The 17888-nt window shown below is 35.3% G+C and overlaps 1 protein-coding gene across 3 annotated transcripts; it reads right to left on the bottom strand.

Moving 5' to 3' along the window:
- Positions 1–6076: 6076 nt before the first annotated feature.
- On the bottom strand, positions 6077–12178 carry LOC140982968 (calcium-dependent lipid-binding protein-like). Of its 3 annotated transcripts, XR_012176362.1 has the most exons (10): positions 10924–12177; positions 9618–9859; positions 8848–8866; positions 8435–8640; positions 8142–8251; positions 7948–8046; positions 6994–7414; positions 6800–6894; positions 6663–6715; positions 6077–6503 (listed from the first exon to the last, which is right to left on the bottom strand). XR_012176362.1 is itself a non-coding variant. In XM_073449774.1 (9 exons), the coding sequence occupies exons 1-8, from the start codon at positions 11697–11699 to the stop codon at positions 6666–6668; spliced, it is 1923 nt and encodes a 640-aa protein (XP_073305875.1). In that variant the 5' UTR covers positions 11700–12178; the 3' UTR covers positions 6077–6503; positions 6663–6665. The 3 variants fall into 3 exon arrangements, 2 of the variants coding, with proteins under 2 accessions (XP_073305875.1, XP_073305874.1); XM_073449774.1 differs by lacking the exon at positions 6800–6894 and having other exon boundaries at positions 10924–12178; XM_073449773.1 differs by lacking the exons at positions 6077–6503; positions 6663–6715 and having other exon boundaries at positions 6799–6894.
- Between the last annotated feature and the right edge of the window lie 5710 nt (positions 12179–17888).

The raw sequence follows: 17888 nt of genomic DNA on the forward strand, positions 1-17888 counted from the left end.
GTGTTCACAAACCCCAGAATCAAATCAAATCATATCAGGGTATCCAAGGATCATAGCTCAACGTGCATGTCATGTATGCCAAATCAACTCAACACACAAGGCATATAGACATGTAATCTCAATCCAATCAATCAAACATATATCATATAATACAGATACCTGTCGTATGTTACCCGGTCGCAACATACCTCAATTCTTCGTTTCCAATTGATGTAGCTTGAAGATTTCGGTATAATAATCTATCTACATCAATAACATATTCATTTCAATCAATAACATCATTCAAAATCAACAATATAAGTTTCAAATATCTTTTGAAACTTTGAAATTTCATATCAAATTGAAATCATAACATAATTCAATTCCGACTTCGAATACGAGTTTCTTGTCGGTTATTCTATCGCATATATTGAAATCGACTTCAAATACATGCTATTCCAGCACTTTAATATTTAGAGCTGCTGAAACCAAAAGAATCTTAACTCAAAAGGAAGCTCTCGACGCGAGGATTCCGAATATATAATTTGTTTCGTGTTTGGATAACGTTTCGAGGTGCTTTCGTACGATAGAAATCGAATTCCCAACTTTTCCTCTCAAACCGTCGAAGGAAGAAGAAGATATATACTGAAAATCTGATCTTTATCATTTCTTAAATAGTATTTCAGAGAAACTCGCGCATATGCGCGCCGGAACTCGCGCATATGCGCGCCATGTGCTGCCCGTGCGCGCGGGTCTGCGCAGATGCGCGTCTTGTTCTGTCCAAAACGCTATTTTAGGTTCCGAATTTGCAAAAGTGGTCAACATGAAAGTTGTAGCTCTATGTCTTGGCTTTCATTTGCCACTAACTTCACTCAATTTGAATATCAGATGCGAGAGTTATACTCATTCTCCCAAAATGTGTCAGTGCAGGAACTGCAACGCACACGATACACTTCGGCGTGATTTTGCCCATATTTTCAAATGGATTTAGACAAAACTCAAAACACAAAAGTTTTAGTACTATGTATTAGCTTTCCAATGAAATTGGTCTCATCTCATTTGGACTAATAATCAGATTATTATCCCAAAAACCGTAACATATGTCATTTTGTATTGCGGTTCAGCATACTTTTCAAACACAAATCAATTTCTAATACAATCTTTCATTATCACCACATATTTTCTCATTTCCATTGTGATGATATACATCATATACGTAATCACATGATAATTTCATGCATTATCGATAATCAACATAAGATTTACGATAATACGATACACGGTCCTTACAGGCCTTCTCCCATAAATGGGCTCCCTCTGGGGCCTTCTCCCCTCACGATATTTCCATTCTTCCTCAATCCTCATAACCTCATATTCGCGATAATGGAAACACGATCGTCGGGCTCCCACTGGGACCATCACCCTCACGGCATCGCCATTATTAACGAATTAGTCACAATCTCTTCACCTCCTTCAACTTTTTTCATTCACATCACTTTATAAAAATCATGAATACCATAACATTTTTCATTTTTGAAACCAAGCATGCAACATGTATTTTAAATGTCTTCCTTAAATCATAAAAATCAAATAGACATTTAAAAATCATAATTTAATTATGAACATTTCATAAACATTTAAAATCTGTCATAATATCATGAAAATAGCATTTAGGGCACTGCCATGACGTTTACTAATTTTCAGGTGTAAAAAGACCGTTTTACCCCTGGACTCGACCTTTTTCGATTTTAACTTTTTTTTCTTGATTTCATGGCTCTAACATGTCCCAAATAATTATTTAAGTCTAAATTAACTTTCCCATAATTTTATTTAGCTTAAATAATAGACATTTTCATTTTTCAATACTTAATTGTTTTGACGGTGTTTTAATCCCGAAAAATCCCAAACTTTAATATAAAATTTCTAAAATCTAAATTTAGTCTTTTTATATTATTTCAGCCCTTATGGACCCCGACTCGACCCCCATGAGCCGTTTTCCAACTTTCTTTACTTTCAAAAACCCTAATTGACACATAAATTTCACCCCGAGCCAACTCTCGATTTTCACGAGTTACCCCCGAACAATGGCAAACAAAAACTTGCCCAACATCCTAAACTAGACTACTGTACCCTTAACCCACCAAGGAAACCAACCCAAACCCAAAAACGAGACACCCCAAGACTCACCTTTTCCGGCCGAGACTCATAGTGGCACTAAGACTCTAAGTTTGCGTCCCAACCCTTGAACCAACGAGCCCAGCCCTCGCACCACCCCTCGTGCACCCTCCTAGGACTCTAGTGCATCGCCTCGACCCGTCCCTTGAACCCCAGACCAAGCCCCCAAGTCCCTGGAAGCATCCCAACCCTGCGCAACTTCTTGCGCGCTTTCTCGGGTAGAGTCCTAGCCTGGCTAGGACTCTTCCCCAGCCCTTACCGTGAGTTCTAGCCTGGCTAGGACTCTCCCCCTGACCCGTGACATGCCCTGGACGTGCCCTGGCCCAAGCCAAGACCAAGCCCAACCTCTTAACCATGAACCCGATCGCCCTCATGACAGCAGATTTTGGATGGTTCTTGTTCCTGTTTTCTTTCTTTGTTTCAGCCGATTATGTGTGTGTGGGACTCTAAAACATGCATAAACCTTATCTATCAAAACCTAGACATCATGGCAGCCCCTTAGTATCATAAAACATGAATTTAAATCATCAAACATTAGTTTACAACTTATGTATGCCCCAAATCCGAAATTTCAGAAAAAAAAGTTTGTACTCTTCATGCATGCAATAATTAAAACAATACTATGATATAATGGATGAGAAATGGAGATGTATGGCGTGCCTTGGCGTTGTATACGCACGAATATACGTTGACGACGAAGAACGGAGGGACTCCTTGACTTGAACTAGCTTGAACCTTTCGAAAATTCTCTCCTAGATTGCTACGATCGTCGCTTGAATATTCCTTAAAAAATACTATTTTATGCATGATGACAATTAAAACATCTCAAATAACAAATAAACAAGTGTGTCACATAATTAATTAAGCAATTAAAGTAATTAATTACTCATTTTCCATTATTTCCTAGATTCGCATGCAGTTGGATTACGTTGTCTTAATTTTGGTTCTTACAAAATGATTAGTCTAGCTGACGAGCCCAACTGACAACGAACTTCAAAATCAGTTAGGCTCGGGGAAAGTGGCCAGCAAAGCAAAAATGACCATTTCAATATCAGAAAATTTTCAAATTGTCATATTCTTGTATCTAACGTATATATATTACTCTTGGAGGCTATATATATATCTTGAAGATCAAACATAAGCTTTGAAAGATGATTCAAAGTATGGGCAGCCCACATGAAGAATTAGTTAGAATGAAAGCAAACACAAGTGTGATGAAACATTTGATATATACACACACTGTAAAAATNAATCTATGAACGTATATAAGCAAATTCGCGTTTATTTGTTTATCGCATTTACTTATTATTGCCATTGTTTTTAAAATACATTATTGAAGCATTTTATTTGTATTTCAAATACTAAAATATTGCATATCAAGTGTATGATAAAATGCTTCTACCAAATTGTTTTTTACACATTTAACTTTATATCTTTTAAATGATTTATCAAATGTTTAACCGTTTCCTACGAATAATTATTTTGAATGTCGTCAACTTAGTTCGAAAACCAAACTCGATTTTAATTCACCAATGTTCAATATTTCAAGAAACGAGCAATTGTAGTTCAATGATTATTCTCAATCGATTCTATCAACTGGTATCGGAGCCGGTTGTTCTTGAAAGTGCATTTAAAACTAATTCTGATCTTTAAAATTCGAAATTTCATATTTTTCTAACGCATATAAAGTTGAATTTTTTGGATAGCTTGCATCAACCTTAGATCGAGTGTCGAAATGACAAACTGCTTTATGCATTGCAAATTAGACTCGTAAAGGATCGCAGCGGTATAAAATTTCTAGCTTGGTACTGCACGAGAAAAAACAGTTTATTCATTCAAGTCCGACCATATGTACAGCAGTAGAAAATAAGCTACAAAGAAATTTGGTTAGTGATCCCTCTACTTTATAAATTTCATAGATATAGGAGAAGAACTCATTATAATTTTATTTTTTTTATTTTTTTTTTTGGGGGGGGGTTTCTTGATTTTAAATATTGAAGGGAAGAAAAAATTGTTCTTAAATTATTTTGAAAATATGGCTTTTTGATTCACATAAAAAGGGGAAAAATATGTTAGGTGTTTCTAACATATTTATTCGAGTGTGATGTTGCTAACTCAACAGAAAACTGATGGTATCAAGGCTCATCAGTTTGGCTGATCAAGGCATGAACAGTTGCAGTATTTTGGTCAGCTTGATTAGCAAAATTATCAAAATGAAACGATTCAATATGCGTTACGAAGCTAAGATAATGATCTACAAATCTTCACAAGCAAAAGTCTGAATTGGAGTCTAAGATGCTGATAAATGACGATGAAGCGATTAGTTCTGCACAGACTGAAATCAGCATAGCTCATCAGTTTTGTTCAGTCTAGCTGACGACCCCAACTGCCATCGGATCTCAAAATCAATTAGGCTCGCGAAAAGTGACCAGCAAAGCCTCCAAGAGTGATATATAAGTTAAACACAAGCTTTGGATGGGGATTCAAATTATGGGCAACCTACATGAAGAAACTAGCTAGAATGAGAGCAAGCCTAATTGTGAAGATACATTTGATATACACACACTGTAAAAATCCTCAAACGCAATCATTCACTCATATATATAAGAGTTGTGCTTCAAGGTTTAGTTAAGTGAGTTTTCACACAGACATTAAAGTTTGTGTTTGTAGTCATGACATAAAAGACATTAAACATTTCGAGAATGTACTAGGAGTTTCAATTATGCAAGAAATAAGTCATAAGTTGAAATGAGTTTGTATAAATAGTTGTATAAATTAAAGTCTTCTAGTGGATACTTCCCAAGGGAGAAAAGGAGTGACATATGAGTTGTTAATATCCGAACATCCATAAAAAAAATTCATGTATATTTATTTATCGTATTTACTTATTATTGTTATTGTTTTTAATATGCATTGTTTATGCATTTTATATGTATTTCAAATACCAAAATATTGCATACCAAATGCTTGATAAAATACTTCAACGAAAAACGTTTTTATACATTCAACTTGCATATCTTTTAAATGATTTACCAAAATATTTAATCGATTTTTACGAAGAGTGTCTTCTGCTTGGTTTGAAAAACGAACTCGATTTAATTCATCGATGTTCAATATTTTATGAACCGAGCTATTGTAGTTCAATGATTATCTATCACTCGATCTATGAGTTCTGGAGAGACGTGTCTTTCTCCCTTTCTGGCTCGGATGTAAATTTGTTACTCTTTTAGTATGTTAGTCTTCTCTGGGAAAAAAAGATATTCAAATTTGTTAGAAATTATCCATTATCCCCGTAACAAACTTGTGAACTCAACTGTTGCAAATTCAATTTGCTTTATTTTGACAGATTATTCTATGAGAGAGAACAATTATAAACACTAGTGTGTATATACATGCATCTGAGTGTTGCACAGTTGGTTTTTGCTGGATATTTAATTTTGAAGTTTAGTTAATTTTTATATAAAATTATAAATAATTATAAATTATAATTTGTAATATTTGTTTGGATGGGTGTTTTTTAAAAAAAAAAACAAACAAACAAATAATGTGCGTTCAATTTCATCGAAAAAATTTATAAATTGTATAGAAAAATTTGTGAATTTTTATATGAATATTTAGCAATTGTATTAAATATAAATGTAATTATTTTGAGAATATGGTAACTTGAAAATTTATTTGTTCACGAGAAATACTAGTATTGATATTTGTTAAAAACAGCGTACCAAGATATCAAAACTAGTCAGTAACATAGAAGTATAAATGAGCGTTTTCGTAGGCAGCTTTGGATTACACATGTTAAGAAGCCAACATGTTACATATAAACAATTAGCCATATATACTTTATTTACCCAACTATACCAAACAGTAAAGAAAAAAGAAAATCAAATGGAACGAAAGGATATTCACGGCAATCTCCAAACAGTTGAAAATAAAATTGTAAATTTTGGATAAATAAAATCAAAATGTTACATACAGCTAATTACATAATCAACATGCTACCAGTTACTTGTTTGTATCCACTTCATGTACTTTTGGAGCAAATCCATGCACTGCAGCGCGCAACCCTTTTCAGTGGATTAATACATCGTCAAATACTCAAATGGAACCAAGCTGCAGTAGGTTTAATTACAGAAAGCGGATGACACCTTTTGAGAAGAGAGAAGCTCAAAATTTTGCGGCCGAAAGGAACAAAATTCTCTCGTGACGTTCATCTAGCGAAGGATTAAAGTAAAAATCTGGTATCCTTATCTAAACCTCGTATGGTAGAAGGGTTAATCCATCTATTCGATGCAAATATCGGGGAGACGAGCTGGATTCAAATTTTCCCAGCCTACGCAACGCTTTAATGCCTGTCAAATTACATTGATGGAGAACTAATATTGAATATAAAATAAAAGAAAGGAGACAACACAATGGAATGAAATCCCCATCACTTATGCCATCATTTTGCAATAAAAGAATATACAAGAATATGAAAATCAAAATCATTCTTATGAAGAACCACATACCTATCAAAATATGATCTGAAGATTGAATATGGATGGGCTTTCATTTTGGGTTCCTGGAAGATGAACACACTCAAGAATTAGGATTTCTTACGTAAGAGTATGTGGTGGTCCATCCTGAGCAAGATCGTGTGACTCACATCATATCAAGGATTGAATAAACTTGAGTTGCCCATATTGATAGCTATAAGTACTGAAATACTCGTAATCAAAGCAAGCCAAAATAAGGTTGATCCTGCGAATTAGATATCCTTGTCAGAAAATTGTAAAGAATTTGGGTTGCTCCAAATTAAAAAAAAAATAAGCACTACATTTTCGAAAACTCGAAATATACCTATAGAACTGCCGGTATTACTTCCAGAACTTTGTGGGATGGATCCAACAGCAAGCCCATTCATGTCTGGAGTATCACTACCTGTGCCAGCATCTGATGACTTGGTATTTACTGTTTCAGATGTCATTATCCCTTGAAATTCCTCACTTGACATTAGTGCTGATAAAACATCCATGAAAGAATCTTTATGCGGCTCAGACGTCGCAGCATATGATTCATCTGAATCAGAAAACTCATAGTTTGATGCCCCTGTATCGATGAAGACTTTCTCAAGCCTTTCATCTTCATCATCCTCAACGTATGCTTTGTAAGTCAATCGCAGTAAAATTTCTCCAGCTGACCCCTTTCGAAACAGACCCCAACCTCGGAGTACCACTATCCTGTCTGCTGGAACAGTATCTTTCAGTGATGCAAGGTCAACCTGAAAAGAGTTCTTCATGAGGACGATGCTTAAAGTTTGCAATTGTTTGTAGGTAATACTCTCATTAGGAGTTTTGGACAGTTCAAATAATTTTAAGTAAGTGTGAATTCAGTGCACATGACTTCTTTAATTAAATAATGCTTAACCAATAAAAGGTAGAAGCGGAAAATGCAACAGCAGGGATCCAGCCCCTTGTGGTTCTCAATGGAATCACTCCGCATTCCACCTTGGCATTTAATTAATAGCCATCAGTTGGGCCTCTCCTTATAAGCTGGACAACTTCCCCTTTCCCATGATAACGATTCAATGGAAAAACCTTATATATTCTTTGGAACTTTTAAGAAATAGATATAAATAGAAGAACTCAGAACGTAAAATAATATAAAATAACTTGCACTCTCTGGGGTAAGGAATCGTTTAAATTTCGAGAGGATGGAAATAAAACAACAAAAAAATGTAAAATGACCTCCAGAAAAGCAGCCAAAAAAAAAAAAAGAATTCGAAGCAGTATTAGCAGATCTGAGATATCTCACCTCTCCAGTACCAACTGTCAAATCTGTGATTCCGAGCGTGTCCTTTACTTCAATGCATAGTTTTTCTTTCCTAGGGTTTGTAACTAACATATGAAAATCCTATGAGGCAAAAAAAAATTGATTAGCAGCAGGTATAAACCTCCATTTTTGACACAACATGATTCCCAAAACTCACAAAATTTTTAAAAACTCACTTGATTCCAAATTGGCTCTCCAGGAGGTCCAATGACAGTAGTTAGGCTGTTTCTCTTACTTCGTATTACTTGATCTCCCAATCTTAAAATTACATATGGGTCTGTTTTGCCTGAACATCAAAAGGATGGTAATTGCATCAAATAGTCAAAGTCCTATGTCAGGAGAAATATAAGTAATTCAGACGCAATGACAGATAAGCCCGACACAGCTTTTAAAAAGAACTGGCACTCTCAAAACGTGCAGCTAAAATACTCAAGTAGAACACAGATGGTAAAAGAAGTAAAATTAATACCATAGAATATGTAAGAGAGTTTGTGTGCATCTAGAAGAGTCACTGACAATTCTCCAGCGAAGTTATTAATTCTCTCTTGAATTTCTCCAGATTTTGAATCATTTGGAACAGGTCCAACAGCTTTTCCCTTCTCAAAATCAAGAACAATCTTTTTTGGTCGCACAAATAGCTGAGGCAAATCCACGGTGAGCAGTTTTGTCAAAAACCTGAAGAGAAATAAACCAACAGTCTCTGGGTTAGATCATATTGAAAATAAAAGATGATCTAAATTTTCACAGATGACGTGAGAAAAGTAGAATATAATATGACCAAGAAAGTTTGTTTTTATTTTTTTAAAAAGATGAATTCGGTCCTATGTTTAAAGACAAAGTCCAAGACATATATATAGGATACAGCCAGGAGATCTCACTTACATTGAGAGGACGGGAATTGCTGAGTGTCACCGTACACATGAAAAACAAACAAAATAATAAAAATAAAATCAGTAGGATTCTCCATATATATGAAAAAATAAAATAAAATTGTGTATGTAACCTGAATTGAATGAGAGCATTCTAATTTCTAGAAGTAGATGATCAAATAAAATCAGATCAAAATTAAAAATCAATCTCAACATATTAGCTAGATTCGGGTCTCGGGAAACATCATATTAGCTAGATTCGGGAAACATCACAGCATGAAGCAAAAAATTCTAAATGATCTTTCTTTCATGCATCATATTTTCACACGATTCGAGATTTGCGAGGTTCCTGCTCCGTTTCAAGAGAAAGAAAACTTAAAATTTGTAATGGTTTATTGTGATTAAAGTTTCAATAAACAAAGAACAGGGACATAATTCCAAAGGACTTAACAGATGACCAATTAAAACCATCTTCCTTCTCAACCTGTTATTAATCATCAGATAAAGACGAGGATGGAAGTTTTTCTTGTTTTTCCACAGCATCAACACCTATTTTTTTTATTAATTGTTTAGAAATAGAGCAGAAAACATCTTTTTTCAGTTAACAATTTACAGCCGATAACTTTATTACAATAATTCTCAAGCATTTCACTTCGCTTTTTTTTTTTCATTTTCATTTTTTCCACTGATACTTTTAGCTTTCCTCACACAAAATAGATGGTAAATCTGAAACTTTAATCTAATGTCATGATAAAGAGAACCTACAAAAAGGTATGAGCATACCCATTAGGTTGAATAAGCGAAACGGTGACAACTCGAACTTTATTCTTGGAAGAGAAGCAAAGGCCCAAGAAACAGCCCCCACCCAAGGCTCTGTTGGAATCAATCGTAGCTTGACCCACAATTCACCATCAATGTCAAAGTCTCTCACTCTAATTGGCACAACAATGGGAATTATTCCGAATTTAAGTGACACACTTAAGAGCATACGTGCACCACCAGTGTAGCGGAGGCCTATCAGATACCTTGGTAGCAAGAAAATTATCATTTATTAAGTTCCATACAACTCTGAACTACGATAAATTGCTTGTAGAGCATCATTTGTAGGCAAAATACAATGCATTGTAATAATGCCTACTCTTGCCATACAAGAGATAAAGACATGAACAAAGTCAGCAGCAAATGATTGGAAAATGATTAAGTGGTTCACATTACTATCATGGAAAGTAAGCATTGTGTTCCAAGATACCAACTTGTGATTTGGGTGATAAAATTGATCCGTGGAAAATATCTTCCACTCCATGAATCACATAAAATCCGTACTCAAAAGGAATGCCCATAGATCCACTGTAATAGAATCAAGGTGAACAATGTTTTCAAGGCCCGTGTTTCACAGTTCAATTGATCCATTGCTGTGATGAACTTTGACATACAATTTAATTGCCAGTTGCATAGAGCAGTGTGCATTAATTTGAATAGATGACAGTCATCTTAGCAATTACTGATGAATGATGATGTGAGTGCACATGATATTATACAAGTATGATGCATTAGGAAAGAAGGTATCCGATTGTCACAAACCAAAATACTGGTGCTACAGCATAAGATTATTCTAATTGAAAAAGTACCAATTTTAGGTAGAGTTAAATACTTCAATAGAAGCACAGACATATTAAAATTTAACTTCAGGGATTAAAGAGTGGGTGGTGCTTCAGTATTAGCCTCTTTTCTGAATTCAAAGGCACCCTTCGTCGATGTAAACTGCTACAGAATATTTTCTAAAAGGAAAACCTGTGATTGAAAGAGAACAGTGTTATCCAACTCCTACCGGTAGATGACTCAACTTGTAGGTTTTATTTACTATAAAATCAAAATGCTGATATCACCATTATCTGATGGGTTGGCAACAACTTGAAAATCCATTCCAAATATCACACCTTGTTCTAACAATCGAGCTCTTTGTTCTCGTGTTGCTTGCTATTTCGTGAGTCACATCCGCAGTCCACTCGTGGGCCAACAATATAAAATAAATGAAAATCTGATGAAATCACAAAAAAGTGAAGCAACACAACAAGAAAATAAAACTCACTGCAAGTCATTATCACGACGAGAAGTCCGGCGCTCCACGCTCCTAACAGACAATGGTTCATCACCCAATGAGAACTGCTTGATCTCAACCCTCCGCACATAATCTGGTTTCATGAGATTGTCAATGACTGGCTGCAGCAAACCAATGATCCAATTCTCAAGCTCACTCCTATAAACTTTCCAAAGCTTCCCCAACACCATGTTCACCCACTCTACCGACTCTTTCCTCTGCAAATCCTTCTCAAGAAGCATTGACAAGGTAGTCGGCACCTGCGGCCAATTCTCCGGCTTGCTGCCAGTACCCCTCTTTCTTGAGTTCCACAGCTTATCAAAACCAACTCCCACAAAAAAGAAAAAGGCAAATAGACCAAAAATGGAACTGTTTATCTGAGTTGGAGAGGGAATAGCGTGAATCACCCCCAGTTGACTCCTCAACTTATCTACAATAGGATCTTGCCCAAAAGCTGAATTATAGTACTTACTACTGCCATCAAACCTGGATAAAGAAGCATAATCTAAGTCTCGGCCATCAGAAAATCTCTTCAAGACGATGTTATTGGCGCCCCTTAGGGTGGCTGCGCCAAAATGGTGGTGCTGGGCATTCCCGCCATTGATGCAGGCTTGAGCTTGAAGGAGAACCCATCTCGCATTTTTAATTAGAACTATTCTCTCTCGCCTCTTGCGGTGTGACTGGGAAATTGAAGGCAAGACGAGGCTTTTCTGTGAGAAATCACAGGAGTTGAGAGGTGAAGCACTGGAAGCCGACTGCAAAACCATTAAATTACGAGTTCCCAATCACCACAACTTCACAAAAACAAAAATTTCCTACTCTTCTGTGGCTACTGTAATCGGGAAACATGAATGAATTCAGAACATTCAGTAACTGCGCCTCCCTTTCCCTTAATCCTTATTCCTCCTCTTTCAGCTAGAAAAAAACGACACAATTGGCTATGTTCCGGGAATCTGGTATCAAGAAACTTCTCTAACACACCAAACGAATCGAACAGAAACGATATACAAAAACTGGTATGGATTATCACAAATTCGTGCCGAATTTTGTTTGAAACTCCAAAGAAAAATTGGGGAACACAAAAAAAGGGGGAAACGAACAAAAACCCTGTTAATTAGGCAGGAACAGGTGGGCTGTAGACTTGGACGGTTCGTGGAAGATGTGGTCGGTCGCAGACTTCAACATTTTGTACTCCTCATGGGTCGGAGAATCAGAGTTGACCACCCCACCACCGCCTGGTGAACTGTATTCCACGTGTTTTATATTCATTATATATTAATCAATTCACTTTACATAATTACGTAAATACAGATAAAATCATATTCACATTTTTAATATACAATATTTGATATGTTTCATTATATCAGATAGGTAAGCACATAAGCATGCATGTATATATACTATATATTAATATTTTGTGAAAAAGATGAGCCAAAAAAAAAAAATTCTCATCACGTGTCTTACATTTTGTATATAGATTATAAGGATCAAATTATACATAAAAATAAGAACAAATAATTTATTACAACAAATAAATTTGATCTAGTTAATAAGATTAAAAAAAACTCAAACTCAAATTCGAAAATAACAAATAACAAAACACGTTAGATATTGTCCAACACCCCCTCAAGTTGGAGTTGGAATTGAAATGTCAAGAACTCAACTTGGACAGTATCCGGCGAAGCACATCAGCACCAACTGGCTTGGTAAAAAGGTCCGCCAATTGACCCTAGAACATAGGGAGGCAGGAGCAACAAGACTTGCCAGAATATTTTTTCGTACAAAACGACAATCAATCTCAATATGTTTTGGTGCGCTTGTGAAAGACAGGGTTTTCGACAATGTGAATAGTAGCTTGGCTATCTCAATGAACTAAAATTGGTTTTGAATTATTGAAACCAATATCTGAAATGAGATATCTTAATCATTGCAACCCAGAAATGAGTGCAGTTATAGAATAGTAATATGCTTATGTAAAAGAACGAGAAATTGTATGTTGTTTCTTGGTTTGGACAAGAACCTTACATGGTGTAATAACCAGTGGTGGATTAGCAAACAGTTGGGCAGCCAGCCCAATCAGAATCAGCATATCCAACCAAAGTAAGAGAATTGGATGCAGAAAAATAAACTTTTATTAACTGTTCCTTTAAGGTAACGAAGAACCCTGTAGCATCGAGATGAATATAATAATGACATTACATGAATTGACTAAGTATATTTACAATCAAGTTACACTAAGTGTGCCTAAAAATTTTGAAAAACATTTATGAGAGGCTTGTTTAAGACTATAGAGTGATTTGTTTAATTTGCACACAAGAGTCTCACCCTTATGAGAAAATCCCTGAGGAAGTTTCATATAGACCTCTTCATTGAAATCCCCTTGAAGGAACACATTGTTGACATCAAGATGGAGCAAGGACCAATTTTTTATTGCATCAATTGAAAGAAGAAGACGAACAGTGACTAGTTTGGCTATAGCTGCGCGCGAAAGTATCATGATAGTCTATACCTTCTACTTGAGTATAGCTTTTGGCAACTAGACGAGCTTTATATTTTTCAGCAGAACTATCTGATCGATATTTAATTTTGTAAATTCATTTACAACCAATGGGTGATTTATCTTGTGGAAATGAGCATAAAGACCAAATATTGTTGGATTCGAGATCCTAAATTTCTTTGGCCATGACATCACGCCATTAAAAAAAATTCATGGCTCGAAAATATGATTTTCGGTTCATGATTTTAATAAGATTATTTAGAAAAACACGTCATTATATTTGTGATTATAAATATAATCTTTTAGGTTGGTAGGTGGACGTTAGATTCGTTGAAGATGATTATTAATGATAGGAACAAGTTCCATTGGAGGTGAATTGATTGAGCTATCAATTTGAGAAGGTGTGTGAATAGCCATTGAAGAACAGTTGGAGTTATTAACTATTTAATGAGGAATATAATCACTTGAAGAAACATCAGGAGAGGAATTAATTGAGTGTATAGTATAGTCAAAAGTTCCATCATCATCGACTAGGGTGACGTAAATCAAAATTTTTGATGATGAAAATGGGAGATCTTGATATGGGAAAATTGATTCATGGAATATGACATCGCGAAAAACATATATTTGATGAGTTTTGAAATCATATATGTGATACCCACTTTGACCATATGAACCAACAAAAATGTCAAGCCTGACTCACTCATCAAATTTATGTTGAATATTCATATTTTAACAAAACATAAGCATCCGAAAATTTGAAGAGATGAATATGACAGAACGGTTCTAATTAAAACTTGATGAGGTGGATTTATATTGAAGGATAGGAGTTGGAAGTTTGTTAATAAGAAATTCAGCAGTGAGAATGCATTCAGCACAAAAAGAAATAGGTAAAGTTTCTTGAAATCCTAAAGCGCGAGCGACATCAAGTAAATTTCGATGCTTACGTTCTACGAAGCCATTTTATTGGGGGTCCCAACACAAATAAGTTGATGAATAATTCCATTGTCAAGTGCGCATTTGCTTAGAAATTAATTCAGAACCATTGTCTATGCGAATGATTTGAAGTTGAGGAAGTAATATTCTCTCATTGCCAAAATTGATGCGAGAGATTTTCTTATTGGATTGATGAATAATTTGATTAAAGAAATGAATTAACATATGAAATGTTTCATATTTATGTTTTGATAAATAAATCCAAGTGCATTTTGAATAATCATCAATGATAGTAAGGATAAAACAAGATCCATTTTTAGAAGGTATATAAAAAGAGCCCCCAATGTCAACATAAATTAATTCAAAGCAATAAGGACAAGACATATTTCCGGAAAAAGAGAGACACGACTGTTTAACACATCAGCAAACGTCGCATATAAATTCTTTATTTGAAATAATACTTAGAGAATTCTTAACAATGAGATCAAAATGAGACCTAGATGGATACCTAAGAGAGACTTTCATAGGTCAAATTTATTATATTGCTTGAAAGAAAAACATAATTTAAAACTAAATCGGCCTCTAAATAAAAAAAGACATTTTGAGCACTACCTTGACCAATCTTCTTCTTTGTTGCTCAGTCCTGAAATATACATTCAGAAGATGAAAAAATTTCACCGTAATTTTTTAACTTTGTTTATTGTGAGATAGATAGTAAATTGAATCTAAATGATGAAATGTGGAAGACATTGAGTGTAAGTGATGATGAACAATTAACCGTGCCTATGTGTCACTTGCGCTTGAGAACCATCATGCAATTGAACTGATAGACTTTAGTTGATCTTATAATATGAAGAAAAAAATAAAAAGAATTACATATATGATTAGATGCACCTGAATCCAACAAGAAGGTAAACAAGTGGGAGCAGTTACAGCCAAGTGGACTGATGATCCACCCTATTCTTCTTTGGAAAGGACTACAATAAGTTTATTGTATTGTTCATATATTAAATGGCCAGCAAAGGTAGCCGAAGGTGGCTTTGTTTTCTTCACCTTCTTATCTACAAAGCCTGAAGGTGTCTCTGATCTCTTTGCTTTCTTACCTGGAAAGTCATGAATCTGTTATCATGTAGCAAGAGTATGACCACTTTTGTTGCAATGCTCACAGAAAGGGCGTTGGGGATGGTGGCCTATATACTTGAAGTGTTGCCGAATCAACATTAAGAGTAGTTCGAATGTTAATCTCTTGTTGTTTTTCTTCTTGACATACCTAATCATAGATGCGTTGAATTGAAGGAAATGGCTCCATCAAAAGAATATGACTGGGGACAACCAAAAAACGATCATGCCAATCCTTGAAGAAATTCCATGGCACGATCTTTATTTTGTTTATCAATAATAATTTTAGCATTGCCGCAGGTGCATGGAGTAATAGAAATAATGGAACTAAGTCCCACAAATATTTGAGTTGCGTGAAACATAAATACCAACTTGTTGGAGACTGGATATGTAACGTCCAAAAGCCAACCCACGTAAACCACATGCATGCAAATGATTTAAATTGAATATTTATTTTACTTAATTGATTTTAAATACTTAATTGATATATTTTACAAGCTTAAATGTTTAAAGTACATGATTTCATGAAATTGAAGGATTTTATCCGAATATTCGATAATAGATTGGGGAAAGGAGACCGGAGACGACCAAGACAAAATAGATATTTTTCAATAAATATTTTCAAGGCTTATTAATGTGACTAAATATGATTAAATTTTTTTTAAAAAATGATAGAGTTCAAATTATTTTACGAGATGAGCTCGATTTTATTCGGGAAGCCGGTTTTAGGTAAACAAGGAACTTTTAAAATATCAAATGCATTATTTTTGAAAACTAATTTTTATAAATTTTTATTTTTCAATTAAATAGGTGTTATTGAGCTCAATTTACCTAAGATGAGTAGGTCCAATTGCTCCTAAACTCTAAAGCCCAAAACCCAAGCCCATTATCATGTAAATTAAAATCTATAAAATAAAATAAAAATCTAGGTATTGTTGGCACCATTCAGCCAAAAAACCTAGGTATTATTGGTACCATTCAGCCGAAAACACTACACACACATCACCACATATTTTCGAGAATTTGGAGGAGGAAAAACAAGGAATCATCGTCGCCCGTTCGTTCTTATTTACGTCCCACGCCGACGATTGTATATTCGAGCGTTCTAAAACGCAAAGGCACGCTTCTAAACTCCCTTGACGCATCATTCAATCCATAATATGTATGTTTTGATTATTTTTGCATGAAAAACATCGGAGTTTAAATTGCGTAATGTTTTGAAGATTATTTTTAAAGTTTTGAATGTTTTTACGTATATATGAATGTGATATGATTTCCAACGAGTACGCTGCCAACCTAGGATGTTTTATGGATATAACATGGACAATTTAAGGTGGGAATGATGGCTGGAGTCGAGCCTGGCTAGCTAAAAGGGAGTCCTAGGGCTTTCATGGCATCTTGAATTGTAAGGGCTCGGCTAAGGGGAAAGGAGACTTGCGGCTCGACCTGGGCTTGGGAAAGGGGTCGTATGGGTCATGATTAGAGGTTAGGAAGAGTCCTAGCATGGCTTGGACTCTTGTACAGCTGGTATGGGAAGAGCCCACGCGTGTAAGAACTCTTCCCATGCACGCGTGGGGGCGGCTGCAGAAGGAGGGTGCGTGGCTGGGCTGGAGGGGGTCTAAGCAGGACCAATATTGGCTAAGGAGGATGGTCAAGGGTCGGGACAGAGATTGGTGCGGCTTGGTTCAAGGTGGCTTGATCAAGGCTCGAGGGAAATCGCGCCGCTCTTGTTCTTATGGGCAGGAGCGTCGGGCGCGGGCTGGGGGCTCGTGCATGGTCCATGGGGGTTCAGTAGGGTCCTTAGGAGGTCTGGTCAAGGGATGGCTTGAGGTGGCTCGGCCATGGTTCAAGAAAAACGAAAGATGGCTCGAAGAGAACTAGCTTGGGTTCGAACTAGGGCTAGGAAAAGAAAATGGTCGAACCATGGTCCACGGGGGTCGATTCATAGTTCACGAGGGTAATTTAGGGATAAAAAATCTATGTTTAAAATTTGAGAAGAAAATATTAAAGTTTGAATTAATTCGGAATTAAACGCTTCACAAATTAGTAAATATGATATTAAATCGAAAGCCTCGAATTTAAGCTAAATAAAAATATTAAAAATTTTATTTAAGCTTAAATAATTAATTGAGATGGTCTAGAGTCAATGAAAGTAAGAAAAAAATCAAAATCAAGAAATTTTACGTCTAGAGAAAAACGGTCATTTTACACTTTAGTAGTACAAAAAATATATATATTATGATGATTTTGATGAAAATATGATATTTTATGATTTATGGTAAAACTGTGCAATTTTTACTATAAAAATACTATTTTTGGAAAGTCATGATATTTTATGAAATAAAAAAGAAAACAAAATGTTTTGAAGGATGTGAATTGACGGTAACGAAGAGGATATATGATT

The sequence above is a fragment of the Primulina huaijiensis genome, chromosome 8, assembly GCF_012295235.1.
Source record: "Primulina huaijiensis isolate GDHJ02 chromosome 8, ASM1229523v2, whole genome shotgun sequence".
Lineage (NCBI taxonomy): Eukaryota > Viridiplantae > Streptophyta > Magnoliopsida > Lamiales > Gesneriaceae > Primulina > Primulina huaijiensis.